The 27,686-nt window shown below is 42.7% G+C and overlaps 2 protein-coding genes across 2 annotated transcripts in view; one reads left to right on the top strand and one right to left on the bottom strand.

The window, feature by feature from the left end:
- Positions 1-67: 67 nt before the first annotated feature.
- Positions 68-11,551, bottom strand: STOM (stomatin). Its single transcript, XM_061476758.1, has 7 exons — positions 11,458-11,551; positions 7,196-7,299; positions 6,724-6,796; positions 5,897-5,979; positions 4,107-4,310; positions 3,482-3,616; positions 68-1,870 (listed from the first exon to the last, which is right to left on the bottom strand). The coding sequence occupies exons 1-7, from the start codon at positions 11,504-11,506 to the stop codon at positions 1,676-1,678; spliced, it is 843 nt and encodes a 280-aa protein (XP_061332742.1). The 5' UTR covers positions 11,507-11,551; the 3' UTR covers positions 68-1,675.
- Positions 11,552-12,553: 1,002 nt separating this feature from the next.
- Positions 12,554-27,686, top strand: part of DAB2IP (DAB2 interacting protein) — a 209,010-nt gene continuing 193,877 nt past the window's right edge. The window contains exon 1 of the mRNA XM_061476493.1: positions 12,554-12,571. The gene's annotated coding sequence lies outside the window, so the exon portion shown is untranslated. The remainder of the gene's footprint in view (positions 12,572-27,686) is intronic.

A 27,686-nucleotide genomic window follows, 5' to 3' on the forward strand; every position in this document is an offset into this window, starting at 1 on the left:
GAATCATGAGCAGTTAACACTCTGAAAGAGCAGCATACCATTAACGTATCAAGAAGTCACTCATCAGTAAACAGCACGGGTTTTTATTCAGGATGGGAGCAAAAAGTGTGCTCCTGTTGTCAACAATTCACAGGGGTGGCCAGTGACAGCAGCACCAGCAGGAGTTACGGCATCACTGCCCTTCCCCAGGGATTAGCCTCCAGCTGTGCAGTTACTTGTTCCCCACTGCAAGCACGTGTGAGCCCGGTAACATTCATCATTACAGCTTTGTTAATTGTCTTTCTCCCCCCATCCCAGCAAGGAGTGGAGCTCAGCTTACGCTAACTGAAGCACTGACACACATGCAGACTGGTACAGTGTTTGTGCGGTGCAGAGGAAGGGAAAAACCTTTGCAGAACAGCAACAGCACCAAGTAGCTCCAGCCCCTTTCCTAACAGTGACAAAGGCACAGAGTGTCAAGGCACAGGTAAACGCACCTTAAATACCCGTAAATACAGAATAGACTGCAGCAGAAAGGGGATAAAAAACCAAGTTAGGAGCTCTGTGGTGACCAGTGTGAGAAGGGCACTAGTTATCACTGAGGTTGACTTTTTGTTTTCACTGTCACATCCCAGTAATCAAAGACCAGATGCCAAACTCAGTGATGGTGGCAGCCCAGAGCCCCCTCCTCCCTCTTGCAGCTCTAGTTCTTCTCATTTTAATCTGTAATTACATCTACTAACAAGGCACACAACATGAATACAGTTTAGCAGACTTACTGCTCAAGACTATGTGAACTGAAGATTACATGCTTTTGGCTTGAAGTACAAGCCCTTGGTGTTACAACAGATACTACAGGTCTGCTCAGAAGCAGCGTCAACAGGGAAATCGCTAATTTGTTAGACAGATATATCAACAGTACAACATCTTTAGTTAAACATCACCACAGCCCACTAATCAGAGAGATCCCACCTCCTACAGAACTGAGGTTTCAGACCCAGGTACAAGCAGGAATCAGTACTTTGGCCTTTAAAAAACATCTTTAAGACAGACCCAATGACTTTTTCAGCACAAATCAACATAGGCACATCACTGTAACAACAGAGCAGCCCTCAGGGACTGCAAGTATGTTGTATCCGTAACTACAGCATAGTTATTCCATTTCAGAGATGGAAAGTTCTCGGGAATGGGGAACTATTTTAGAGAGCATGGGCCTGATTTTCAGAAGTACCCAGTACTTTCCTATGCCAACTTTCATTACTTCTCCTGTGTTAAGGACCAATTCACACCACAGCAATCCGGTAACTTCCTGCATGCAGCTACACTCCAAGAGAAGTTAGGGCTGTTCCACTTCCCCTGCAGGGCTACAGACAAGTTCAGTTAAGAGGAATAGTCCTCCCTCTAGATGCTGGATTGTCACCACAAATGGATTCATATACTGTTCAGAAGTGGGAGATTGCAGGTTAAGAGAGTATATGGATACCTGCTTATTTAAGATCACAATTTGCTTGTATTTGCTTTGAGACATTTTCAGATAGTCTGAGTGTCCAGTCACAAACATTACATGTAAGTTTTATAACATACTTCATACAACAAAACAGGTTCCTCAGTAAATCCACTGTAACACCACCATAAGCTATGATACACATGGAATTCAGCACTGCAAACATTTGCTATAGCAAAAAGCCCACCCTACCTAGCGATTGGCACCTATGAGGCCCTGCAGCATGTTTATGGGCAATGGGAAGACGATGGTGGAGTTCTTTTCTGCAGCAATGGTGGTCAAGGTCTGCAAGTAACGAAGCTGAAGAGCAGCCGGGGACTCTGTGATAACCATGGACGCCTCTTTCAGGGCCCTGGAAGCATTCATTTCCCCCTCAGCTGCAATGACCTGGGGAAGCAAGATGAACCACAGTGAATTCCTCCTGGCACAGTAACAACCTGGAGATATGTAAGATGGCCAGCCTTATGTCATATTCCAAAGACACTGCTCATTGCTTGATCAAGTGACCTCTCCTTCCCATGTTCCTTCACTGGCTCTGCCTTTCTCCTGCTCAGACAGAAGCCATTCCTGCTTTGCTTTCAAGGCCATGGATTGTCTGTTTCCCCCATTCAGGACTGAGACGCCAGATCACAAAAGCCAGCACCATATCTTGAAAATGCAATGGGTGCGTTTGTTCTATTTTCAAAAGCTTCTTTTGTGCTTCTTTCAGCACTGCCTCTCAAAAGCAGAAGGCTCCCCACATGTATCTCTAAGCTTTCATTTAAAGCTGTATTTTTTTGGTCTCTATAAGGACTTGACAAGCAAATGTTGCCCATGTTTCTTACTGGGGAAATACCTTTTTTTCCTCCTTTAATTTATGAGCTCATTAGGGACAACTTTGCGGTCAGGCATTTGCTGACAAGCCCTTCTGCACCAGGACAGTATAAATACTTCCTGAGTGTCTGTAAAGGAGGGCTGGATGCTGCCGTTTCAACAGAGAAGTTGTTGGTGAAGCAATTTAATGCACATCAGCACAGGGAAGTGCAGATTCCCCTCCAGAGTTCTGCTGCAAGGGCACAGTATTTTTTTAAACATCAGAATAAATAGTAATTAAAAAAATAATCACAAAGTAATTAAGCTTCAAAAGAATACATAGAAGTTAATACTTGGAGCACTAATGCAGGCTTAAAGAGCTTTTCTGAGGTGCACCATCAGCTTCACATTGAGTAATTGCCAACCCTGAAGTCTAATGAAATTCAGTTTAATATTTATTTCCCATGAAAATAAAATCCAGATTTTATAATTAGAACCTAAAAATAGATTAAAGTTAATGAAACTCCTCATTAATGGCAGATATGGAAATCAGTCATCTATATGTACATAAAAAAATCATTCGTGCGTGAGATGATGAACTTCGTAGGATCAGATGTGGTTTTCATGGCTTTAAATGAGCTTTAGGAAACCTCCCTTCGCTAAGCTTCAGTACTTAGAATGTAAGGATACAGGCAGCTCAACAGACCACTAGTACCTATCAAATACCCCCTTCCATCAGCTTGCTCTACAAACAAAGGTGGAGGGTTTGGACAACTAGGGAACGAGATGCCGTGACCAAACTGACCACTGGTCAGCTTCACGGTGACAAAACCACTACAGCTGTTTTATTTCTCATATGAAGTAGCAAACAGACAACAAAGGCCTGCCCTAAAATCAGGGCTACTCAGGAGGAAGCTGGAAGTAAATCTGGCTTCTAATTCACTGCAGGATCAGCTAATAACCTCCAAATTGTTCTGTCTGGGATTTGTTCTTGGAGTGTGGTAAAGAGCTGAGATTCTGTGGTTTTGAAGGACACTGCACCTGCACAAACCACAATGAAAGCCACACATAAATCCACAAATCCCTGCCCTGCGCTCCTGTTTGCTACTACACAGTCTGGCTGAGAATCTTCATCCTCTACATGCCCATGTTGAATTATTCATGGAGAAGGAAAAATAACGCAAATGCAGATGTTGATGTTTTTACCTTGGCTCTGGCCTCACGGGCAGCTTCAGCTTCTGCAGCCATTGCTCTCTGCAGCTGGATAGGTAATTTCACATCCTTGATCTCCACACGTTCCACCTTAATGCCCCAGTCATCTGTTGCCTCATCAAGTGTGGCCTGTATAAGGCAGGACAATGAAGCTAAGCACTGACCTGCCTGCAGACTAATGTCCAAAGAGTGTCCAATAAACCAAATTCATTAATTATCTTATGATTCTTGGACTTTATGGGCTTTAGTATAAGTACAATGATTTGCTAATTATAAAAACATAACTGTTGTCAACTAACAAAAAAAACTCAAACCCAGAGCCTGATCAATTAAAGGAATTCTGCAGCACAATTCCCTTAATGGCAAAGCACTGACATAACAATCCTGGGAAGCCCTCCTCTCCCATATCCTTCATTCCCACTGCTCCATTATTGCCTTAGTCACTCATTTTTATTAAACACAATGCCATCCCAATAGCTCTCGATAGGGTTTTGCCTAAAACACCAAATCACAACGTGGCTTATCACTTGGCTGGCAAAATAAATCCTGCCCTGGAAGTTACCCATGGGACTGCTGCTTATGGCCCGCTTGTGGCTCACTTGGGCAGAGCTGCTCGTACCTGCATGCTGTGTGCGATCTCTTCACGATCAGAGAGAATCTGGGAGAGGTTTTTGGTCCCCAGAACATTCCTCAGAGTTGTCTGTGCTAAAAGACGTGTGGCTGAGTCAGCATTTGTGATGTTTGCCACCGCAAGGGTGGCGTTCTGAACTCTGTAATAAACCACTCCATCCACGTTCACTGTCACAGAGTCCTTGGTCAAGATCTGAAAAGCAGCAGGGAAAGCATAATTATTGATTAAGATAGGGTGAATTATTATGCTAATTACATACTTGTTTTACTTGACAGCTCCTACAAAACGGGGTTTGCCTGTCCCAGCAGCCTGGTGCATTTCAGCTGTAAGGGTGCCAGCCTGATGTCAACATCGCATTAGAAGTATCTGTTGTTATTTTGCAGTTCATTGTCCTTAGAGGTACTTCTGACTGAAATGCCACCTTGCTACTACATGAGTATGTGGTGATTTCTAGACAAGCTGCAGAGGAAATCATTTGTGAACACCCTCAGAGCTTGGCTCAAGTGATATACTGAATTTAACACTTGTATGTCAAGCAAAGGAGGTACTTGCAAAGATAAAGAGAGGTATTGTTGAAGGTTTAGAAGAGGACACACCAGAATGAAACATTAATATTAATTCTATTTTAAAGCTAAGTTAAAGAGACTGAAGTATGCCACATGACCATGAGAAGTGTCCTAATTCCATGTCAGACAATTACTATTATGTTATTTGACAAGAGAAAGACATGAGAGTTACTTAACCTTACCTACTCAGTCCTTCCCCGAACTACCTATTTTAGGAGGCTCTTCATAACAGTCCAAGATAAAGAATAAGCAGCATGCACAGAAACCATGTTGTACAAATAAAAGTGTATTTCTGCTCTTACCTACGGAACACAGACAAACCTAAATCCATGGGCATGATTCAATCAAGTCAGAAGGTAAATGTCCAACTGCTGGCTTCACTAATGGCACATCAGCAGCTGCAGGATTAGGTTTCTACCAATTACCCTCTAGAGTGTACCCTGACAGATGCCATTTGTCTAAATCTACAACTAACAACGAGGAACAAACCGACTGGCGAATATGACAGGAAACAGATGCAGCAGACGGGCTGTGTCAGGCATCCGTGTCCTGCAAGACAGACCAGCTCCATGAGGGCTGCAGTTATAGTCATCAACACTCAGTTGTTCACTAACTGCTTTTAGAGGGCTAGCTGGGTTTTATTCTTTTGTTATCTATTGTGCTGGCATTGCTGAGTTCAGTTAAAGCTGTGGAGACACGCTGCTAGGAAATTAAGATGTCCAAGGAAAAGCAGTCCTGCACAGCAGGACACAGAAACAACATGTACACAAAACCCATGGAAGGGAGCAGACCATTACCCCGAGTTGCCATTAACAGCATTTGATGCATATAATAACTTCATCCCATTATTTTAGCTGGTTTATCCATCTAGACCAATTGGCACAGGAAAGATCAGCGCTGTGCCTGGAAATCTTCCAGATTTCCCAGAAACAGTTATAGAATGGTGCAGGCAGTCTTTATTCCAACCCCACCCTGTTCTAGCTCTTAGACTCTCTAGCAGTTATCTTACTTGATCCTCAGAGGACAGCATAATTGGTTTTCTTTCAGCAGTCTTCTCTTACTGAATATTACTCAAGGATCTATGCAGTCTTCACAATGCACTGAACCTGCCCAAGAGTCTACATTAAAGCTACACACACCCTAATACCAAGAGGGGAAAAGCAAAACAAAGTGTAGACACTTTAGCAGGTACAAAGGCAAGTGCAGACTCACCTCTTGGGGAGGAATATCGAAAGAGATGGTCCTCATATCAACTTTGATGAAGCTGTCTGTGCAGGGCAGGACAAAAAACAAGCCTGTACAAAAACACCCAGTCAAGAGGTGAAAATGGGTTGTTAAACCAGGTGAAGTTTGCTACTGAAATAAGCTTCAACCCAACCATGGTAGCTGCACAGCCCTCACACACTGAGCTCGGCAGCATCTTGGTTTGTGGCTTTCAAACCAGGATGCTTTTTGATAAAGTATGCTGAGAAACTTCAGTTTATTCAGGTCTGTCTTAGAGACCTTTAACATTTGGGGAAGCCCCAGAACTGTTCACAGCCACTTTTGAAGATCTGTCCTATGTAGCTATTTGCAGGGTCCAATTCCGGCAAGGAGAAGCTATCGAACCATCAATCTCCTTTTGTTCTGGGGCATCACTGTCACTCTTCAGCTTTACATCAGAATTTCTAACACGCACAGGAAACATTTCAAAAGTAGCATGTAATTGTATTGTTTCTATTTCTTTTGAAGAATGTGGAGGCTTTCAGACCATTTGGGTTTAACTGACACACTGAACTTCTCATTTAAATTGACACATTTGATGCTGTTATCCCTCCTTTTACATTCTGCGCTTTGACTCTACCTGAAGATGATGGATTAACTGCAGAGAGCTGGCTAAGGCTCATGTTTACCATCTTCTCCTTATAAAGCAACACATCCTCTCCCTGGAAGTTACAAAACCCTGAAGAAACCCATTGGCCGGTCCAATGCAATGCCTCCCCACAGCTACAGCTGGTGACTTAATGAGAACAGAGACTAAGAATGCTCCCAGGACATACCTGGTCCCTTTGCTCCCCCTTTAAGGATGCGTCCAAGTCTGAATATGATGGCTCGCTCGTACTCCTTTATAATCTGTAATGAACAGTGGGATGTCATGCAAGGGTTTCCAGAAGCCATATGATGGATTCCAAACTCTGCATACACTAGTTTCAGATGGCCGTGAGTTTCAGTGTAACAGACATTTCTATACCAGCTGCTTTTGACAATTTTAGCCTGAACTTTATTGTCAAAAAGCAAAGAGCAATAGGAGCAATCAGGACAATGTTTTAAGAGAAATATCAGTCCTTCAAGAGTAATTCTGTGTCTGTTTGAAGATTAATGCACTGAAACGTTGGGGTCTGTCATACACTGTCTGCTGTAATAGATTAATTTGTGTTTAAAACAAGTAAACAAAATTGAGACCAATGATAACCACTAGGAAGCATCTGCACTGCTAGAGTTTTAACCCAGCACAGAAGTGAACAATTTTACCTTTATGCACATCCAGATGGATATAGGAAATGTGATAACAGTGAAGAAGAGGGAAGTGATCACCAGGATCCATCCACACAGGCCAAGGCCACTATCAGAGTCATCTGCAAGAGAACAGCAGCAATCTTCAGACTTAAACCCAAGACTGCCTGTTAAAGAAAGTGCCTGCAATTGGGTATTTATTTGGACTAAGGCACTGTTGTAGCACTGCTGCTTTGGCAAAACACATCAGGTTTAGCTCAGAAGCCAAATTAAAACCCAAATTCTTTGACTTTCACTGGTCTCTGTCAGTTGTGTGAGAGAGCTGAGGGCAGAGTGTGGTCCATGTAACATTTACACATAATTCCGTACACTAACATTTAAGTAGAGACTCCCACATGCTTCCCTTTTCCCCAGTTCTCTCTAGCAGAATGCCCAAGGGCAGCAGTAGAAACCCTGATCTTTTATTGCCTAAGGAAGTCAGAGCAACACCTGTGTAATGAGTGAAACACAAACACCCCAGAGCCCATCAGCCCCAGGGACAGGACATTCAGTGTTCGGTTTGTGTTCCAGCTGTCACGGGCACAGATCTCAGTAAACCACAGTTCTCAGCACTGCTGTGTCTAGGAAGTAGAATAAGAGGTGGTGCAAGATTACTTGGACATGAAGTAAGGTCTCTGTAAAGCATTTCTTGGCCAAAGACTCCTTATGCTTGGAAAACCCCACAGTTCCCTGCCATGCAGAGGCACCAAGTGGAAGTATGTCCAGAGCCAGCACACAAGAGCCAGAGGTTTCAAATACTACACAGCTAAAAAAAGCAACGCAGCGTGACAAGGTGCAGACTTGCTGGGAAGGAAGCGCTCCTGAAGCCATCGGAAGTTCCATGTCCTGCCAGCTAAGCCTCTCCCAGGCTGCCAGGAGCCCACTGCCAAGTGGGGATATCCCAGAGTGGCACCGAGCAACCATCCTACCACGGAGATACTGAAATTCACCTCTCCGCTCCAGCCTTTGAGAAGCCAAAAGCAGGAAGGGCCAAGAAGCAGCTTCAAGGCTCAGAAGAGCACAACTCTCACATTTAGATGACAGAATGTGGCTTCAAGTCCACACTCCCTGACTTTGCTGAACCCTTACAGTGCTGCAAACATGCAGACCTTATCCTGGCTTGATCAGTGCTCACAGGACTTAAGGGACAGGAGTCCTGTGATCTGAAGGACTGCATTCAGCTGGTTGCTGGGTAAAAACTGCATTAAAGAATCCAGAAGCTTTAGTTTAGTTCTACCTGAGATTATCTAATGAATCGTTTTTCTGTACTCACCAAACACACCTACTGTTCAGTTTGTACAACAAAACTGGCCAGTTACAAGAAACAAGTCCCAGAGTCTCCTTTCCAACCTATTATTTTAAATAGAACCCATTTTATTGTAAAGCAAAATGTTGATTTTTAAAAATATCCATTGATTTTAACACCCAGGTACATGTGTAAGCATTTTATTGTACCTGAACTAAACTCAGCGTTAGTGGCGTATACCCCGGATAAAGAGAAGTGAGACAGGTCAGGCATTAGATACCACTAATCTTGAAAGTGAGTAAGAGCAAATAATAGCAGATACTTTGCAAATTTAGATCCACAATATTTGACTAAAGTCACAGAAACCAGCAAAGTAACTGGGGACCAATAGTGAACTTGCCCTCCAGCCCTCTTTTACACTGATTGTGGGCCTTAGAGCCACTATTCCAGGACTTTAAGTATGGTGGAATATGGAGGTAGTGAAGAATGACGAGGTTTTGTTGTACACAGTATCTTGAATGCTAGGAAGCCAGCTGGCTGTCTTATCTATAATGTGTATTCCTGTCACATGCCACGATAATAACCCTCAAGGACGTGTCATATCAGCTGTCGTTTTACAGTTCCTCTGTGGAAAGTTACCTAAAGTTATTGCCCCAGGGTTTATTATTGCGTAGTGGAAATAGAGATGAGAGCAGTAATTTCCAGGCCTTCTGCAAAAGTCAAGGAAATGCACTGCCTACATAGATCAGCATTAAGCAACTGCAGGCATTAAGCAACATCTGTAAACTCATTAGTGAAGGGAACATTACCTTTCATTTAGCAACAAGGTATTAGTCAGCCTAAAGCCATAAGCAGCATTCACAACCTACACTGAGAAGGAGGAAGGGTCTCCTCTCTTCTACCCTCACAAACCTAAAGGAGCTGAGGATCCTGCTTCAGTTCCACTCTACAGCTTAACACCAAGTCCTCACCAACAACCACCTGGTCTACAGAACAGGAAAAGAAATATCCATTTGCTTCCCTGTTGAACAGGAAAGTAGAGGTCACAACTGAATGTAAAATTCCCAGATTGAGTGAGTGTACACTTCATTTAGCAACGACTTTCCCAGCACATGGTGCATTTCACAACATCAAAAGCAAGAGATGCTGCCTTGTGAAAAAATGATGAAATGCCAGAAACATGCTTGGGCATCTGTGGAATGAGCTTCCTGGTTGCAATTTTTGACCACCTCGTTCATGGGACTTGGAATAACTCCATCAATGGCCCATTCTGGCCTGAATTCTCAGCCAGGCTCCTTGATACTGGCTCCTAAAGAGCAGCCGGTAACAGCACCCAGCTGAGACTGACAGGAATGGCAGAATTACACGAGGATTAAGAAATAAACCACAAGGAGAAAGACTATGAAAACAAACGTTTAACTGAATCCTCTTCACCCCCTTTCAGGCTGCCTGGAACAGTTACCGTTACTTGAGCAAGAAATTACCACTTGGATCACCAAACAGTATTAACAATTTACAATAAACACTTAGTGCTGGAGGCTGAGGTGGAACAGGGAGCTCTCATCACCACCAGAGGAGTGGCACATAAACTTCACCAGCCATTTATTTCCTCCTGCAAAGCCTGTCTGATCCAGCACATCACTGTTACAAAGCAGGAATGTTGTAAATGGAACCTCCTGGGTACCACGGGAGGAAGGGACCTTCCCCCAACCGTGCACACACCAGATTTAGAGCAAATGCATGTGGGAGATCAGCCGGACTGAGGGGAAGGCAACACCAGGCACAGATCTCCACTTCCACACTGCTCAAACACAGGATTGTCTGCGAATGACTGAAGGGTGTTATTCAGTGTTTGTTAATCAGCAATCAGGAATAATAAGGAATACTGCTCTCGGTGAGAGCCACATCTTTTCGGATGCTTCTCAAACAATTTCACATGGGAAATGGCATTAACACATAATCTGGGTTATGAGATGTAATGATTTAGGCAATTCACTCCATAGATACTTTATTATGACAAAAAAGCCCCTGGCAGGCAGCTTTAGCCTCCAACCCAACCCAACACACAGCAGCTACAGGAGAAACCCCCTCAGCAGCACATCAAGTGAGGATACAAGAGCTGCCATGCACCACAAGGCAGGGGGCCCAAACACATCCACAGTTATTTATACACCTCGCATTACCCAGCCTTTGTGCACGTTAAGCAATCTCATGAATGTATTGCCGTCTCCAGTTGCAACTGACAAAAACGGACATGGAACCAAAGCTTTCCTGGGGCCTGGCTCCGAACACAACCGGAAAACGCTCCAGTGACACGGACTGGTGGCTGGGTTATTTCAGCGCATCATCTCCAAAGCCTCCCGACCCAGGTTACGCTCACATCTATGGACTTGAAAGCCAAAACCCAGTCGAATAGCGATCGAAATAAAGAACTGACAGCAGCTTCACTCCCCACTTGGGAAAACGCTGTTGACTTCTCGCCTCCTGCTGTCACACCTCCCGAACACCCTGCTCCGGGGCAGGGCACCGGTGGTGGAAACACCCAGTCCCCAAATCCTCTTGGTCCTCATTTACCACCTCGGGGACCGCTTCTGTTCACTCTGCTCCTAACCACTCGCTCCGCTTGCCCCTCAGTTACCTCACAGCAAAACCAAGCAGCGCACCCCGAGTGCCGCAACTGGGGCCAGCTCCGCGATGCTCTTCCTGCCCCCCCCCCCCCCCCCCCGTGCGCTGCAGAGGCCCACAGCGACGGGACGGGGCGAGCCGCGGCCGTGCTCCGCGGGACTCCCCGCACCCCAACAACCGCGGGGGGCTGAGGGAGCCGAGCGGGGCCGAGCCGCTCCTGCCGCGGGACGAACTCTGGCCACGGATCCGCGAACTTTCCTCAGCGGCTGATGACGGAAACCGAAACAGAAACCCGGGAGCGGGTGGGGAGCGGATGGAAAGCGCATGGCCGCGGCCCCGCTCCCATTACCCCCCCCCTTATCGCGGTTACCTTGCACCCGCCGGGGCTTGGGCGCGACCCCCGCCTCATGGTCCGCCATGGTCACCGTCACCTCAGCGCTGGCGCCCACAGCCCCGCTCCTAGAGACCCGCCTTGGCCCCGCCCCGCCTCGGCCCCGCCCCGCCTTGGCTCCGCCCCTCGGCGGCCGCGCTCAGCACGAGCCGCCTGCCGCGCCCTTCGCGCCTTTTTTCGACGGTCTCGCGCTGCCCCCTCAGGTGCTGAGGTGATGGCGGCGGCTCCCGCAGCCCTCAGCGGCAGGGGACGGGCAGCAGGAAGGGGAATGCCGCTGGCGAGGGCAGAAATGCCGGTCCCTCGGTGCTGTGCCTGGAGCCCGGCGGGAGGATGGAGCGGAAGGCGTGCAGCGGAACGCCTGAGGTGAGCAGGCCGCCGGACAGCCGCTGTGTGAGGGAAGCCCTGCCCCGGGTGTGGTTTAACGTGCACATGGGCCTGATGGTTTGTAATGGGCAAGCTGGGAAAGAATGAAGAAGGGTCGGCATTCAAACTGGTAAAATTGACTTTTTAACCACAAGCCAACACATGCCATATTTTTTCCTGTGGCCGTGCTGAAGTATGTGTCCCCATTGGGAAGGGAATTAATCCTGAAGAAAACCTGCTCCTTTTCAAGCGTTCACCTCCAGTGCCAGGTGTTCCTGCTGCTCTTCCTGACCTACTGGAGGACACCGATGGGGAGTTTGAGTGAGGACAGCCCCTGTGTGAGGGAAGCCCTGCCCCGGGTGTGGTTTAACGTGCACATGGGGCTGATGATTTGTAATGGGCAAGCTGGGAAAGAATGAAGAAGGGTCGGCATTCAAACTGGTAAAATTGACTTTTTAACCACTCTGTTTGAGGAGGAACAAGCCAACGCATGCCATATTTATTCCTGTGGCTGTGCTGAAGTATGTGTCCCCATTGGGAAGGGAATTAAAACAATCCTGAAGGAAACCCGCTCCTCTTCATGCGTTCACCTCCAGTGTCAGGTGTTCCTGCTGCTCTTCCTGACCTACTAGAGGACACCGATGGGGAGTTTGGTGCTTTCACCCCTTTCCAAGATGCCAAAGCTGGGATCTCTGCTGCTCTTCTACCGGGCTCATCCCACAGAAACCAGGTGTGTGTGTAGTAAAACATCGTTACGCATAGAGCTGTTACATACCAAGTGTCATAAAGGCGGTCCCATTTGAAGAACTCTCCCATTCCAGGGGTGAGGTCTATGTTATGCTGAATTAGGAGGGCTGCAGGTGATTCATGGCAATTCTTTAACTGTTATTTGTGATTAATGGACAGGAAAGGGATGTGCAAACTGCTGTTTATCCTGTTGTTGCACTGATGGTGTGAAATGGCTTCTCTGTGAAACACCTTGCAACTTAGGAAGGAGACGTGGTCTTACACATACAGGACTATGCAGGGATTTATCTGCAGTGTTGGTGTTATTGTGTGGCTAGACTCTTCCTTGGAGGTAGCCTCCATTTTGTGTTCCATTCTGTACCAGAGGAGGAAAGCTTTTGGTTAACAGGTCAGGTTGATTGAGGAGGATGTGCATGAGTGGAGTGCTGCATTCTGAAATACGGTTCTGTTTCCTGGAGTTTCCAGGTTGATACAAACAGCATCAGTGAATGACAATCCTTGTGCGAGTAATATACCAAATGAATAGTCTTTCTGTCGCTGTCATGGACCCTTTTTACCACATTTCTGCCAATTGATTTCAGACCTGTCTGGATTAGCAGTATAGGAGACTAAAGACTAAATTTGTCTCGAGGTCCCTGAGGGTTTATGACACGTTTGTCTTTATTATGTTCTCATGGACAGTTGCTATTAATGCATTCATGAGTGCTGGCACCTTCTGTTCTGGTATTAATAATTCCTCAACATTTTGGTTTGGATTTATTATCTACAATTTTATGTGAGTTTACTGGTACTTTTACAACATTAATCTAAGCAACTTTGTAGGCTGTGTCTTCATCCATTGAGTAGGTACAGTGGATAAACCTGAGGTGTTTCTCTGAAGCTGACTGTGTCTTTCCATTTCCTCACCATACAAACCACCCATAAGAAAGGTGAAAGAAAATGCTGAGCTGTTCCAAACTGCTGTGTATATTTCACACATAGGGCTGTTCTTTGAAGTGTGTAAAAGGAAGAGAGAACCTTTGAGCCGTCTGAAAGAGAACTGGTTAAGGATCATTCTTATGTAGGCTCAAGTTGTCATCTCCATACAGCTCTCAAATACTATGAGGCAGCTTGCAATGTGATAGGATAATTGCCCATGAGTAATAATTATCATGATATTATAATTAAATGAGAATTAATGGAGTTCATTGAGCTGGTGTCTCATTGTGTGAAAACAGTTCAGGCCTCATCCAGAGAGACCTTATCCAAGGAAAACAATATCACCCAGTTCTTTGCCTTCTTACTTAGAAAATGAATTATGTGCCTCATGGGACATGGTCTTTTCATTGTTAGTATCTAAGGAAACATGCACATTATTTCTTCTATGCAAACCATTGAAAAGTCATCAGCTCAAGAATTGTGATGACTCTCAATCTGGACTTGTTGGATCCCTTTCCTCAGATTGTGGAGGTCCTTCTGCCATGTAAGAATGTGATTAAAATTTGTCATTGCAAAACATCCCCTAGCATGTAAGATGGCATGTACATTACCAGCAGAGCTGAGCCCTGCTTCCTTGTCTTCCTTTTTAAAGCAAAAGCAGTACATTTAGAATAAGCATCCAAGAAGTAGAAGAAAAAGAGTTTACCCGTTACCATAAATATAATGAAGATGTTTATGTATTCCCATCCTTTAATGGAAGAGGTCAAAGGATGGAGAAGATTATGTGTGAAAGCAGCATCACATTTATCCATCCATGAGAGCACCCTACAGGGACAGGAACAGGTGAAGTAATGGGATAACTAATCATGTTCAAGTGGGGAGTGCCATGATGCAGATGGGTGGCTGGTCAGAGCACACGCTGCTCAATTTTGATCAGAAATGGAATGTAACATAGTGGAATACGTGGTATTGAAACTCATAATATTATAAGGAAGTTGAGAGTGCAGCTTTATCTTTATTCTTTTTTTGCTGGCAAATAGGCTAGTTATTGTGTCTTCATGTTGGGAAGGAAGGAAGGATGTGCCTGAAATGGGGGACTGTGTTCTGTGGAAACAGGGTAGATAAGCTATGGTGAACCCTTGTAACCCATAGCAAATTTGGCACTAGAAAAACCTAAGCCAGTGCAAATAATAAGTGGTTTTAAAATTACTATGAACTGAGCATTAGAAAATGTTCCACACTGGTTTACCTTAGTTCAGCTGCCATTAAGGTAAAATGTTCAATTAAGGCCTTAAGCCAGAAACCTTACTTCATCTAAAGCTGCAGTATCTCAGCAACATCTTGTGTACTTGTATACAAGTTTATGTTGGCATTTTGCTCAAAGAAGAGAATGTTTTCTGTCTGATTTTAGATGGGGCCCTCATTCCATTTATTTTGCTGTCTTTGGGTGCTTGCCAGCCAGGTTGGAAGAGCCCCAGGGCGGTGGTGGGCAGCAGTGCTGCTCTTCTGTGGGTTATTGCTGCCATCTACTGTGTTCTACCCTGTGTTTGAACGGGCCATTTCTGGGAAGATAACCAGAGTAGTGAAGTCCCCTCTCCTTTCCTTTCAGCTTTGCTGAGTGATCTTACGTTGTTTAATACAATTTCAGTTTTTCCTTAAATATTGAAGAAAAGCACCAGGTTTACTAACAAGGAGCTGTAGTAACTGAGGAGCTCTTTCCCATGTACCATTGAGATGCCTCAAGGGATCTGAGTTAAAGAGTTAAACCCAATGCTCTCTGCAGACTGAAGACTTGTGAAGTACTAGAAGGCTAAGTGTGAACAAAGAAAAATGAAAAATGTAACCTTTCCTAATAGTATCTGAATGACTTCTCAATCTGATTTTTGGTTCAGTAAGTAAAGGACTTAAAGAATTAGTTTTTTTCTGGCTAGAAGACAACACTGGTTTTGAAAATTGATTTATTAATTTCTAAGCCTTATGAACAGAAACATTTCATTGCCTTTATCACTTATGTTGGTTTGCTTTCAAATATGGAAGTTCCTCTCAGGAGTAACTCCTTAGTATTACTCTGTCGTAAAGCCTGTGTTTGTTTAATCTTTCCTTGAATTCTCATGTGCTTGGTAGGCAGCTAATCAGAGCATTTGTGAGGGGATCAGCCTTGGAAATGCCGGTTCAGTTCCTTCTGCGGGCAGTAGCTGCAGCTTTCTGCATCTCTCAAAAGGGAAGTCTACTCTCAGTGTATTTATTTGCTATATGTTGCTTATCAATATGTGGTTTGCTTAAGTGGAAAAAGCTGGGAGCAGTGCGCAGAGCTACCATGAGATGTCAGTGTGATATTAGCCACAACTGATACCAATGACAGTCTTGTTTGAAGTGCGTATTAAGTATGTTGGGTTTTGATACCTTAGTCTTAGTTTTAAAACACTTTCTGAGAGTAAAGGAAGTTGTAGTCCATAATAATTTTGAAATAGTATCAAAGACTATTCCTGAAACTCTTTGACTGTTACCGTAAAAAGTTGCTGGATGTGGAATGTTGAGCTTCTGAATCCTGTTTAGAGCTGCTCATGCTCTACTAATGTGAAACTTGAGTTACACACGTGCTCTTCTGAGACAGTGAAGTGTCCCATGCTGTCAGCTTCCCATAGGGATTATATGTGACAATTTGGTAACACGGTGTTCTACTGTGCTTTATTTTATTGTGCTTTTCCCAGCTTCAATATGTTTTAAGGGACTCCTACTTTTTTTTTTTCCATTGCTGTTTATCATCCAGAGATTTTAAGAGTGAACGTAACTTGAAGTATGATAGGACATCTACTACCACCTACTACTACATTCTTGCCATACATGTGTTAGTCTCTGGAGAAGTGTTTTACTTCACATTGTACATTTGCAGTAGCTCTGTCTACATATATTTTAGTTTTATTCTGAAGAACACTGCTTTGAATCAGCCTAAACATAATCAAAACCAGTTCAACAAACATTTCCCACGTTATGAAAGTCTGCATTTCATTTAGTTGCCTATTTTTATATCATGGGATTATTTGTTTTCAGTGGAAATGAAATACATATATGTTGGAATCAATAATCCCAAAATAGGAAGGTTTTAAAATCCTGTTTCTTTAAACAGAATCACTTCTCCCACATTAAAAGACACGTTGTTTAAAGCATCTTTGGGTTGGGGAGCTTCGTTGTATTTATGTTGTTTACACTTACAAAGTACATACAAAAGACTGTTGAGACCAAGCTTGTCCTGAGGGAGGCCTGAGTCCTTGTGGCTGGTGGACGTGGATTGCAAGAGGAAAGCACAGGGCTCCCCAGGAGTCTTTCTCTCTCCAATCTTCTGCTGCTGCTGTGGACATTTGAGCTTTGAATCAAATTAATATGTAGGATAACATGCATAATATATTTTTTCTGACCTAGCATGCTTTAATTATTAAAAATATAACGGAACTCTGGTCAAATTTACAGCAAATTATTTTACTGCCAGACTGCGAAACTGTTTTACTGCCAGTCTATGAGCACTACATTTATTTTGGGAATCTAGAAAATTCTACAAAACTAGCTCAGTGAAATTCTCCATACATCCTGGTAAGGGGTATGTGGGTCCACAAACACAAATCAAAGTCAAATTAAAAGCTGTCTTTGCAGATGATACTTGTGTACAGGGAATATATTGGAAATAATTCTTTCTTCTGGAAGCATTTCTTCTGGTTCAGAGAGGCAGAGGACTGACTTTTCATGATTTGTTAGTGGTCTAAGATCTCCTGGCATGGCCCTGGAGCCACGCTATGGTATCTCTGCTCCTCACACCGTTCTTCTCTCGTTGTTTGGCTGGATGCTGTGGGCAGGGGGATGTAGGAGCCAGCTTTGCTGGCATTGTGTTGAACATCCCTTCAGAAGGAACTGTCAGGGAAGGAAAAGAAAGAAAAGGGATGTAGGAGTTGCAGGTTTCCCAGTGCTCTCAGATAAGCTTCTTGTGAAACCATTCTCCTATTCCCTCTGCCATTCTGCATGCCAGTCATGTGCACAAAGGTTTTACTTGTCATTTCTACTCTTGCCCAGAATTCATCTGGCCAAGCCAGTGCTCTTTTGGATCTTTCAGTATAATGATTTATTTGCTTCTGTAGGTTTGGCAAAAGAGAAGAATTGTGTTTAACAAAACAGAAAAAGCCTTGGGTAATAAAAGAAAAAGGTAGACCTACTAGAACAAGTCAAAGTCATCACAGTGCCTTAAAGCAGCAATGAAATGTCACTTCACTATTTGAGAAACCAAGTCTCAGAAGAAATTCTCCTGTAGTAGTCACTGAAATTACAAGTTTGTCTCACTTAAATGGCCTGGAGGTTTTAGCACTTGTACCTACCACAGCCCTAGAATTTAGGAGCTGCATTTCTGGACACTGACATGCTTGAAAGAGTTAGTTGTAGGCTAAGAGATTATATTAATGGGAAGAAAAAAGATATTAAAGTGCTGCATGTTTCACTCTATGTATAATAGTTCTGTATTTTAAAATAGAACAACTGTGTGAGACACTGAAAGCATTTCAGGACAAACAGTATAATCTAAATCTGATGCCGGAAGTAACCAAAGCCTCTGAGGACGTGTCCTATTACAAACACATTTCTGGCAGCAGTGATTCAACTATATGGGATTCATAAAGGAACTAAAGGACACTGTGAGAAAATCAAAACAAACATTTGTGTTACTTCATTCGTTATTCACAACCAAATCAACTCTTTCTGGGGGTGGGTGGCAGCAGACTTTGGTGAGTGGTATTAGTCACATTAATAGACTGCATAAGAGTACACTGAGTGATGTTTATTCTCCATAGCTGATGAAGCCTCAGCACTTCCACAGAGGGAAGGTGCTGGGTCAACTGCAGAGAACATAGACATTGTCTTGGACGCCACTGTTGCTAAGCTTGTCACCTGTTGAAAGGGGGTCTGTGAAATGATTGCAAATCACCCACATACCTATGGATATGAAACATGGGAGAGAGGTTATGAGCCAGAGCAAGGGTTCTGTGGTATTTGTGTGCTTTTGTAGAAGGAAGTGTGTGGCAGCAGCATGCAAAAAGGAGTTTTGGAAAGGTTCAGTCATCCTTGGATTTAAAGTACAGATTGGTTTGATACCTTTGTAAACACAGCATCATACTTTGCTCATCAGTATTATATTTTTATACAGAATATGCTTGTCTCAGAATGTTCTTGAAATGTCCCAGACCTGTGTACAGTATTTGCACGGCATTGTTTTTTCCATAGTCAGTGTTTGTATGAGGCTCAAATATCTATAACAACCTTTGACGGAAGATTTTAAGTGGACTTGGCTGACAGTCAGAGATTTTACTGTATTATCAAAAATTACTGTTTTCCGTGTTGTGACCCTGTCCTTGGCAGCTCTTGTTCTTCTCTTGCCTTTTTCCTTTCTTTTCTCAGTCTGCTTCATTCAGAGAGGCTGATCTGTGCCTTAGAGTCATACTGCAATGAGAAATAGTCACACAAATAAAAGCTTGTATCTCACTGGCATAGTGATAACATAGCTCAGATACTGTCTGGAGATCCTTTGGGGAGCCTTAATTCAGGTGTGCCAAGCTGTGTGTAGGTGACTGAAGTCAAGGCCCCTTATTCCCTTTTGTTACTACTTTCCACCTCAGGTATGTGCTGTAATGATGAAGTTGAAGGCGAGATGCTCCGTGTAACAGTGGCATGGTTCAACCAAGCCTCACCATGCTTCCTTTATTTAGCACAAAACACTGGAAGAGCACTAAATAATGAAAGAGCTGATGGCATTTTTGAAAACAGAGCGTTAAGTAAAGCTGGAAGTTTATAAACAGGTTTGGAAATGAAACTGAGAGCCCCATGATGTGTTTCTATGGAAACTACAGTTTAAGGTTTTATCTGATGAGATTCTAAAAAGAGTACAGTCTGTCTCTTTCCTGATTTGGACAGAGAGAGGATAAATACAGCAAAAGCAGTATTGCAAAGTGATCTTTGGAAAGATAGTTAATGAAGTGCTTCAGAATGAAAACTGCTGTGTAAATGTAAGGTGACATTTCTGTCTTAATCATTGCTTTAATGGTGAGATTTTTAGGACAGATTGCTGGTAAGAAGCTGCAGCTCAGCACTCGGTGTGTTGGTGTATGTTTCCATTCAGCTGCTGTTATCATTAATATATGTAATTATTTGTACTTGGTCTGAAAATCAGAGCATTAACATCTTGCTTAGAGTTGATTGTAGGTTGTGGAATTTTCCTGTACCGATCTCTGGTGATTTCCACACTCGCCCATTTCTGTTTTCCTCATTCTGCCTGGTCACATCTCCTGGTGAATGCCTACTCTGACCTCCTGAGCTGCCTTACTCCTGTCCCACATTCCTGTGGCTCTATCTGTAGCCTAATGGTGGTCTGCAGAGCTGGGCTCTGTTTGTCCTGTGCTGAACCATCCTTTGCACAAGTGCTGCGATATGGGCTGTAGTCCAGTGATGACTGCACCATTTACTCATCGTATCACTAAGTGAAGCATGCTGGCCAGAGATGAAAGCCAGGATTCACCAAGCCATTCTGCTATTTCTGTCCTTGCATTATTCACTTGATTTCACTTTCCTAATCAACACAGATCAGTTCACAGCCTTAGAATTCATTATGTACAATCTGTTCATCCTCACTTTATACCTGATCTTTCAGTAGTTCATGACAGAGACTGATCCTCACTTAATGAGGTTTTTCTTAAGAAGTCAGTGGCACCTTGTGGTACCTGTGATTAATTCCTTCCCAGTTCCATGGGCCATGCAAATAGCTTTGTTATGAAAATAGCATATAGTCATGTTTAGAATTGGTTGAGGCTGATTCATTTTTATCTTTGACTGTCTTCTAATATTGGCTGTCAGAGCAAATGAAATAATGTATGTATTTTTACTTTCAATCTAATGAGGAAAAATCCTGAATTAATGCTATCTGAATAGTCATAAATGCTGTGTCCCTTCTCTTGCACAAAAGGAATCACACCCTTCTGCAACAGATGGCAGCTGAGAACAAAAGCTCTGGGACTTGACTCTCGTCTTTTATATATGTTGCACCTTCTGTATCGTAAAATCTCAGTATAGCTGAGGAGGTGTTTGTAGAGTTTATAGTAGTGGAATAGATACTTTTGGAATAGGCATGCAGGAAATACCCTGGTTTACTGTATCTCTCGCACAGATGTGAGTAAATTGTTAAACAAACTGACCCAAAATGTAAGAGAAACCCTTTCTAAAAAAGCATAAATTAACTTTTTCTTTTTTCCCCAGTCTGAAAAGAAGAAATAGCATATGACTGCCAAATTCTATTTGTCTATAAGCAAGTGGAATACTTGGAATCTTAGAAGAATTCATCTTGAAGTTTAAAGACCATTGTTACATATATAGAAGGATGTGGCCACTTTTGGAAGGCACTTTGAAAGCCCATGTGCCTGTGATTTATCATTTGTTTTTTTACTGAAATAATTAAAGCCACTGTTGCACCCACACTCCAGTTCAGGAATTACTTAGACTGTTTTATGCTAAGTATAGATTCTCTTCTGAATTGATGCTTTAAATCCAAGAGTAATATAGGAAACAGAAATTTGTTTCCAGTTTAAGGAATTTTCTTTTTTCCCTGCCTCCTCAGAACACTCAAAATCTTTCCTCTTGCTTTGGCTCTTCATCTTTTATTGAACAATTTCTTTTGTTTGCTGCTACTTTCCTTTGGGGAATGCATGAAATACTGTTTCACAGGTATATTGGAAACGAAACATTTTTGCTTTAACTAATGTGATTTGTGAAAAGGATTAATTATTACTGTGCCAAGTTAGATTTCTTCCTTTTTCTTTTCCTTCCCTGATGTATAATCTGATTGCAGAGGCAGAGCTTAGTCAGTTCAGAATCTATACATCTGTGAAGGTACTGAGGACCTCGAGTAGCTCTTGGGTGAGAAGAAAGCAAAGAGCTAAACTAGAAAGTATACATGTGCCCTGAGAGCTGAGCTGGTTAGACCACAGAGAGTCCCAAAGATTTTCTTCCCCCACAGTCCTTTCCTGTGTCCTGTCTCTTACAAGAGGCTGTAAAGCTCATAAACATTAATCTTTCCAGAGTTTATCTGCTAAATCTTTCTCTGCAATTTGTGTCCTTGACATGTTCAAACAGAGGGGGAAATGTCTCGTGAGGCAGTTGCTTTTCAAAAGTAATTTGCTCAAGTACTTCTGCCAAATCAGTTAAAAACTTCAATACACCAGGAGTGGAGCCCGTGAGTTATTCCATGGGAACTGGAGGAAGAATGAAGGGAAATGGAAAGGAGCAAATGGTAGAGTGGTTGGCTGAGGTGTACTGAGATGTCTCATTATGTGCAAAGAGAAACAAACCTCCTTAATCCTGCTTTATCTACACTACATGAGGATACATCCTATACCATAGGATGCATATCTGAGCAGGATGCCTTACATTTGTAGGGAATATGCCCCTTTTTTAATGAGAACACTACTGCACAGTTGTGACTGTTTTGCAAGTACTGAATTAAGGCCAGACTTACCTGAAACCACTGTTCAATCACTGCTGGTGAGGTTATCCACTTACTTAGGCAGTGGAGGGGGAAACAGTCCAAAGGTGCCTGAATATACCACCTGTTTTATGTATACCTGTTCATTTTACAGCTTACTCTAAAAACTGGAAAGGAGGTGAATGTGCTTGTCACAGTGGCAGAAATTTTCTCCCACCCAGGCTTAGCCAGCAAGGCATGAACAGTGCTTTGTTCATTATCCAACCTGTTCTGGGATTTCTGCTGCTGAGTGAAATCTCCTGCATCCCAAGAGAGGTCAGCTTTATTATGCCCATTTTACAGGTTGTTAAAGAAGGACTCTGCATTGATTTCAGACACGTACTACAAATTACTAACAAGACTGTACTAAGTGTAGGGTCACTGATTTAAACGATCATGATTTACACCCAGCAGCTCAGACTCTGCCATGTGATGGAGGGTATAGTTTCTTAGCACCTAAGTCTTCTGTGTTTGCCTCCATTTATTTTAGGAATTGTGTCCACACTATCAATATGGTTAACTACAAGTCCTGACTGAGCTGAAATTGTGACAGTAATTCCAAATACAGTATGTGCAGTATTATATAGTAGAACAAGAGCATTACAACAACATGTTTACCCCCTAGGGCCAGCAGTAACGTTATTTAGAAAGAAAATAGAAATGATTAAATCATTATGGCATCTGGCTATCCAACTTGCTTGGCAAGGCCTAGTTGGTTAGTAGGTTAGATAAATTTGATGACTATGTTTAAATTCCTAGATATGACGGGACATTTTTAAGATGATACTGATATATTTAATGAATCTCTTTAATAAAGAGCTGGTTCTAGAGGCTTTTTCTCAAGCTTGCTTTAGAGCTGTTAAGATGGTTCTGTAGTCAATGCCTTTTATTGCTTGCCTCTTTGCAATGTTTGTTGAACAGCTGATTAGCTGATAATAGAACAGCTTATGCTATGTGAAAGAAATATTTTACTTTTATTTCTACTGCTTCAGGACGAGCATTTCCTATCAAGTACATCTGTTCTTATTAGTCATAGCTAAAGTAACATGAAGGAGCCCCAAGAAGCTGTATAGATCTTGTTTGAGGTTTTGCGACAGATATATTGCTTTATGATTCTCCACTGGCCTGATTTTTGCTGTATTTTGAAACTTGTTTAGCAGAAATCCTTTTTTAGGATTATTACCGTTAATTATTTTACTTAAAGTAACAAGATGCGTTTTAAGTTTACAATGTGAGAGAAGCTTGGTATGTACATAAAACAATAATCTGTCTTCAGTGCTTTTTTAGTATCTCATTTTTTTAGCTGAACTAAATGAATTAGGAGCAGTTATTTTGTGTATAATATGCAGAGCAAATGTTCCTTGGAAGTGGCTTGTTTTCTGTATATGGTCTCTTTCCTTGCATTAAGTCACACAAGTTTCCAGGAGGTCTGGTTTTGGGGAGAAATCTCTAAGACTGGGAGTGATGGTGCAGTGATGTCAGTAACTGCAAGTGTTCACTGGTAACCAATATAAAGATGGAGTTAAAAAAATCACAGTAGAAGGACGAAACAATCCCTGACAGCTTATGTGCCATTCAAGATCCTGTGACATCTCCTTCTAAACCTTTGTCTTGTCTGAATTCTAGTCGGGAACAGTTTCACTGTGCGTCACTAAATTATCTCTCTGTGCAAGGGATTGATCTGTCTGTGCTCTTGGTAGGGGTATGACTGTCAGTCACATGCCTGTGACCTTAAGACAGGACCTTGAGTTAATAGTGTGATATATTAAATTAATATGGCTAATCAGGGCAGTAGAGCCCTCTTAATCCATTCTGGTTTATCTGTTCCTCATGTCCCTTGGATATAGCGATTTTACAATGTTCATCGTTACTACTTGCTAAGCAGCTGCTGCAATGGGCCCCACTGGGGAATGAAATTACTATAGCTCATACATTGCATAACAACTGCAAAATACTGTTGAGCTCTCTGGGTGACAGTGTGTTATTACGTCACGTTGTGTTTTACTTTAGTATGTGTAGACCTGCTGGAATGGTGATGTAATTGGCAGAATGGCCTGTGCCCAGCTCACTGCTGCTCTCCTAGGCTGGATCCAGGCTGTACACAGAACCCTGCATACTCCTAGTGAAAAGCCATTAAGTTGGTAGTTGTTTGGCCCTTGCTGATACTCCTGTGTTTTTGTTCTGTTTTGCTGCCTTATATCTAGGGAGTGGACATTGGTACAAATGTCTCTTCTTCTATGGCAGCTGAAGATGCATTTCCTTCTAAGCCTGTGACCTATTTCCTAAATGACTATTTTTGTTCAATTTCCAAAAGGCTTGAGGTCCTTCTCCTTATTGAGTTGTTAGTAAAGCTCCCTATGTCTCTGGTTAGAATGGAATCATCATGGACAATGGGTGAAATACCACTGCTTGCTTCTCCTTTCATCTTAACGATTGTCTTAATGGGCTGCAAGCTTTCTCAGCTGAAATCATCTTGCATTTGGAAAGGATTCATGTTTCTGTTTCTTCTTGTATGGATTTCTTCTTTGTCTTTTTTATGGAGGTTTAAAATACACTGGAAGTGGCTGAACAGTCTGCCCACAGAGATGCCGGTTACAGTGAAGTAATTAAAGTTGTGCCAGTGTTTCCACTATAAAATGCATCTCTCCAAGTTTTATTGCTCAGCGTCAGTAGTTTGTTGTAAACAAGTTGTACACTCAGACACAAATTGGTTTGAAATGTGTTTTAAATGTCCATTTGCAAATTTTTGAGCTATAATACAACTGGGGAGAGACCCGAGCAGTCCGTTGACTCTTGGTTTTCATAAATCACGGAGAAATGTGTTCTCTTTCTTAGTGAAATGGTGCAACTTGTACCTAATGAGCCTCTCTGCTAGTGGGGATGCTGGGCTCGGTATTTCTTTTTACTGTGATTGCAGAGAAACATAAAAATAGGAAACATTTCACATGGACTTTCAGCCTCTGTGCTTCTCCCACCAATATGCATATTAGGATGTACTTTAAAGTACCGTGTGAGTTTCTTTCCCCCTGACAGGCTCAGAATCAGTGTTTAATACATATTTTCCTGTTCAGGTTTGCAGCTGGTATTTTTTGGTTTGCTGATGGTGTATCACGTATGTGCAATCAATTTTTCAACTACTTCCTTTCAACAATCTGCAGGAGGTCCAACAATCCTCACCCAGCATTAAATGTGCCAAACTCCTACTTAGTGAAGTGTTTACAAGCAACGTGCTCACCCTGTTATGAGAAGCTCTCTTGGCTCTGGGTGCTTCTGCAACAAGCTGCTGTGCCCAGTTCTCTTTGGCCAGGAGTGAGTGCAGTTCTTGTTCAGTACTGGCTCCATGCATCTGTGCTCAAGATTGCACTGGTAGTTGCCCTGTATCATTTTTCAAGTACTGTTGCCTGTGGCAAGAAACGACTGTGTTCTTATTCCTTCTTTGCTGAAGAGTCCCACAACAGTTTGGTTCCTGCCTTTGCACATTCCTGCATTCAACTTTTACTGTTATGCATAGATTAAAAAATATATGTAGGCTTAGTCACTATGAGACCAGCTGATGACAAGTTGGACACGGTGACATTTTCAGTCATGTCCCTGTGGCATTTGCACATGGAGACTTCAGCTTTTCAGCAGTCATTTACACAAAGCATAGAATATAAGCTCCGTGTTCATGTCTGCCATTTGGCAGTTCCACTCCTCAGGTTTTCATTACTCGCCTGTTGTAAGACAAGGCTTTCACCTCCAGCACTGGTAATGCGCTGCTCCCCAGGGCTGTATGACACACTTCCACATGAATTCCCCACATTCTATTCAACAGCACTCTCTCCTGAGACACTGATGTTGGTTTTGGCTGTAGCAACAGTAAGCGGATTCCTCCTGTGATGAAAGTTTGGTGATCTGTAGATCAAGAAGGAAATTGATGTAAAAGGCAAGTGCAGAACATATTAACAGGAGAAGGAATCAAAGCATGGAGGAGAACTTTAACCTCAACTTTCAGTGGATGGTAGGAAAGAGGGAGAAGGTATTTCAGTGTTGCGTATACACACATGCATAACTTTGCTGTGATATGATGTGGTCTGCTGATTCAAAGGTCTGTAATCTCTTTTTTTGTACTTGTGCTCTTTCTACTGTACCCAGTCATTTAAAAAGAAGAAAGTCAGGAATGGCTGTCAATTAGAGCTTGTCAAAGTGGAAGAATAACTGTGTATAAACCAGATCACTGGAAGGATGCAGCTGTAAATACCTGTTAAAAAATGACTGCTTTCAGCTGTGTCGTTTTGTTGTTCAAGATCCTGGCAATCCAGGAGCCAAGTGAACTGGCACAGTTGAGGAGATAGTGATCTGATTCCATAGCATGGAATGGGGAAAAAAAGGCCCAGGACAGGAATGAAGAACACTGGAGCAGATGGCACCTTCAGAACTGGTGTGTTATGCATTGTCTGTATTTTAAAAGCTGGCAGAGGCCTGCAGTAAGTACTACTGAAAGTCTCACTATTACTGTAGAGTAAAATACATTGTTTATTTCTGGTGTAGAGGAATTATTTCCTTATCTCCTGTAGAGCACACTGTATTAATTCTCTCTTGATACATTCTTTCTATCAGGCCATTGCCAGCACTACCAGGAAAAGACATGAGCTCCCATCTCTATTTTACAGTTACCCAGTTTTTCTTTTCTTTAGGGTAAATACCAACTTTGTAAGAGAAGCAGAAAGACTAATAGAGGCACTTCAAAGTGGAACTATACAAATAATTGAATAGACATTCAAACTAAAAAATGTTCCAAAAAGCCAATTTCTATTTTTTTTTTTTTTTTTTTTTTGCTGAGAGGTGGATGGAAAGAAACACACATTTGGTTGATACCAAATCAAATGTTTCTTTTATTTTCTTATTTTTCTTCTAAACTATTTTAAAGTGTACTTGAATTTAGTCTAAGAACATCAATTAGTCTGGAGGAAAAGCCAAGTGTTTCACCTGGAAATTATTTCCCCCATTTTCCCATTCTGTGGCCAGTTTGGTCTGTCTAATGCATGCTGCCAGGCCAAAAAACTATTTTATCCCTTTCAGCTGTTCTATGAGCCGTGTTTCTCTGGTTGGCATTGATAAAATTCTTTCATTAAAACTTAGAAGGAAAAAAAAAAAAAAGGAAAGACATTCTGCAGTTTACTTGAGAACATATTACTCTAAATTATGTCACATAATTCACCCTGGGAAAAGAGGGGGGTAGAGTGCAGGGATGAGAAGTCTTGCCCTTTGGTACAAATTATTCTATTATTTCATTCTCCCAATTTTATTCTGTGTCCGTTTGCTTTCTTCCTCTAATGGGGCAAAGCTTGGCAATAAGCCTAATGTCAGCTCTCCTCTCATAGCTGGGGATGTCTAATGAGGCAGTGCATCCCAGCATTAGCTGCTGCCCTCCCCTGGACTCCAGTGAATTTTTTCAGGGTTGGCAGAGTCCAGAATCTGAATAGGTCCATCTTTGGTTCTGGAGGGACACCCTTCTCTGGGGGCTTAATTACCAGTGAAGGGAGCTGTTGCTAAGGAAAGAGGACCTCGGTTCTTCACCTAAGCTGCTGTTTACATGGAACTTCTGTCTTTGCAGACTCATTTCTTCTTGCCTTAATAGCTGCCTCTATGCCAGCAC

The sequence above is a fragment of the Pezoporus flaviventris genome, unplaced genomic scaffold (genome assembly GCF_033815535.1).
Source record: "Pezoporus flaviventris isolate CSIRO_AGI_PZ_B2104156 unplaced genomic scaffold, CSIRO_AGI_Pfla_v1 ptg000097l, whole genome shotgun sequence".
Classification (NCBI taxonomy): domain Eukaryota; kingdom Metazoa; phylum Chordata; class Aves; order Psittaciformes; family Psittacidae; genus Pezoporus; species Pezoporus flaviventris.

What these genes read in the sequence shown, in the direction of transcription:
- STOM (XM_061476758.1), bottom strand. Translation starts at nt 11,506, where the DNA reads ATGGCGGACCATGAGGCGGGGGTCGCGCCCAAGCCCCGGCGGGTGCAA. An exon ending in CCATCTGGATGTGCATAAAG is followed by an intron (nt 6,797 to 7,195) that starts GTAAAATTGTTC and finishes TGTTCATTACAG; the next exon opens with ATTATAAAGGAGTACGAGCG. An exon ending in TCGATATTCCTCCCCAAGAG is followed by an intron (nt 4,311 to 5,896) that starts GTGAGTCTGCAC and finishes GCTGCTTTTCAG; the next exon opens with ATCTTGACCAAGGACTCTGT.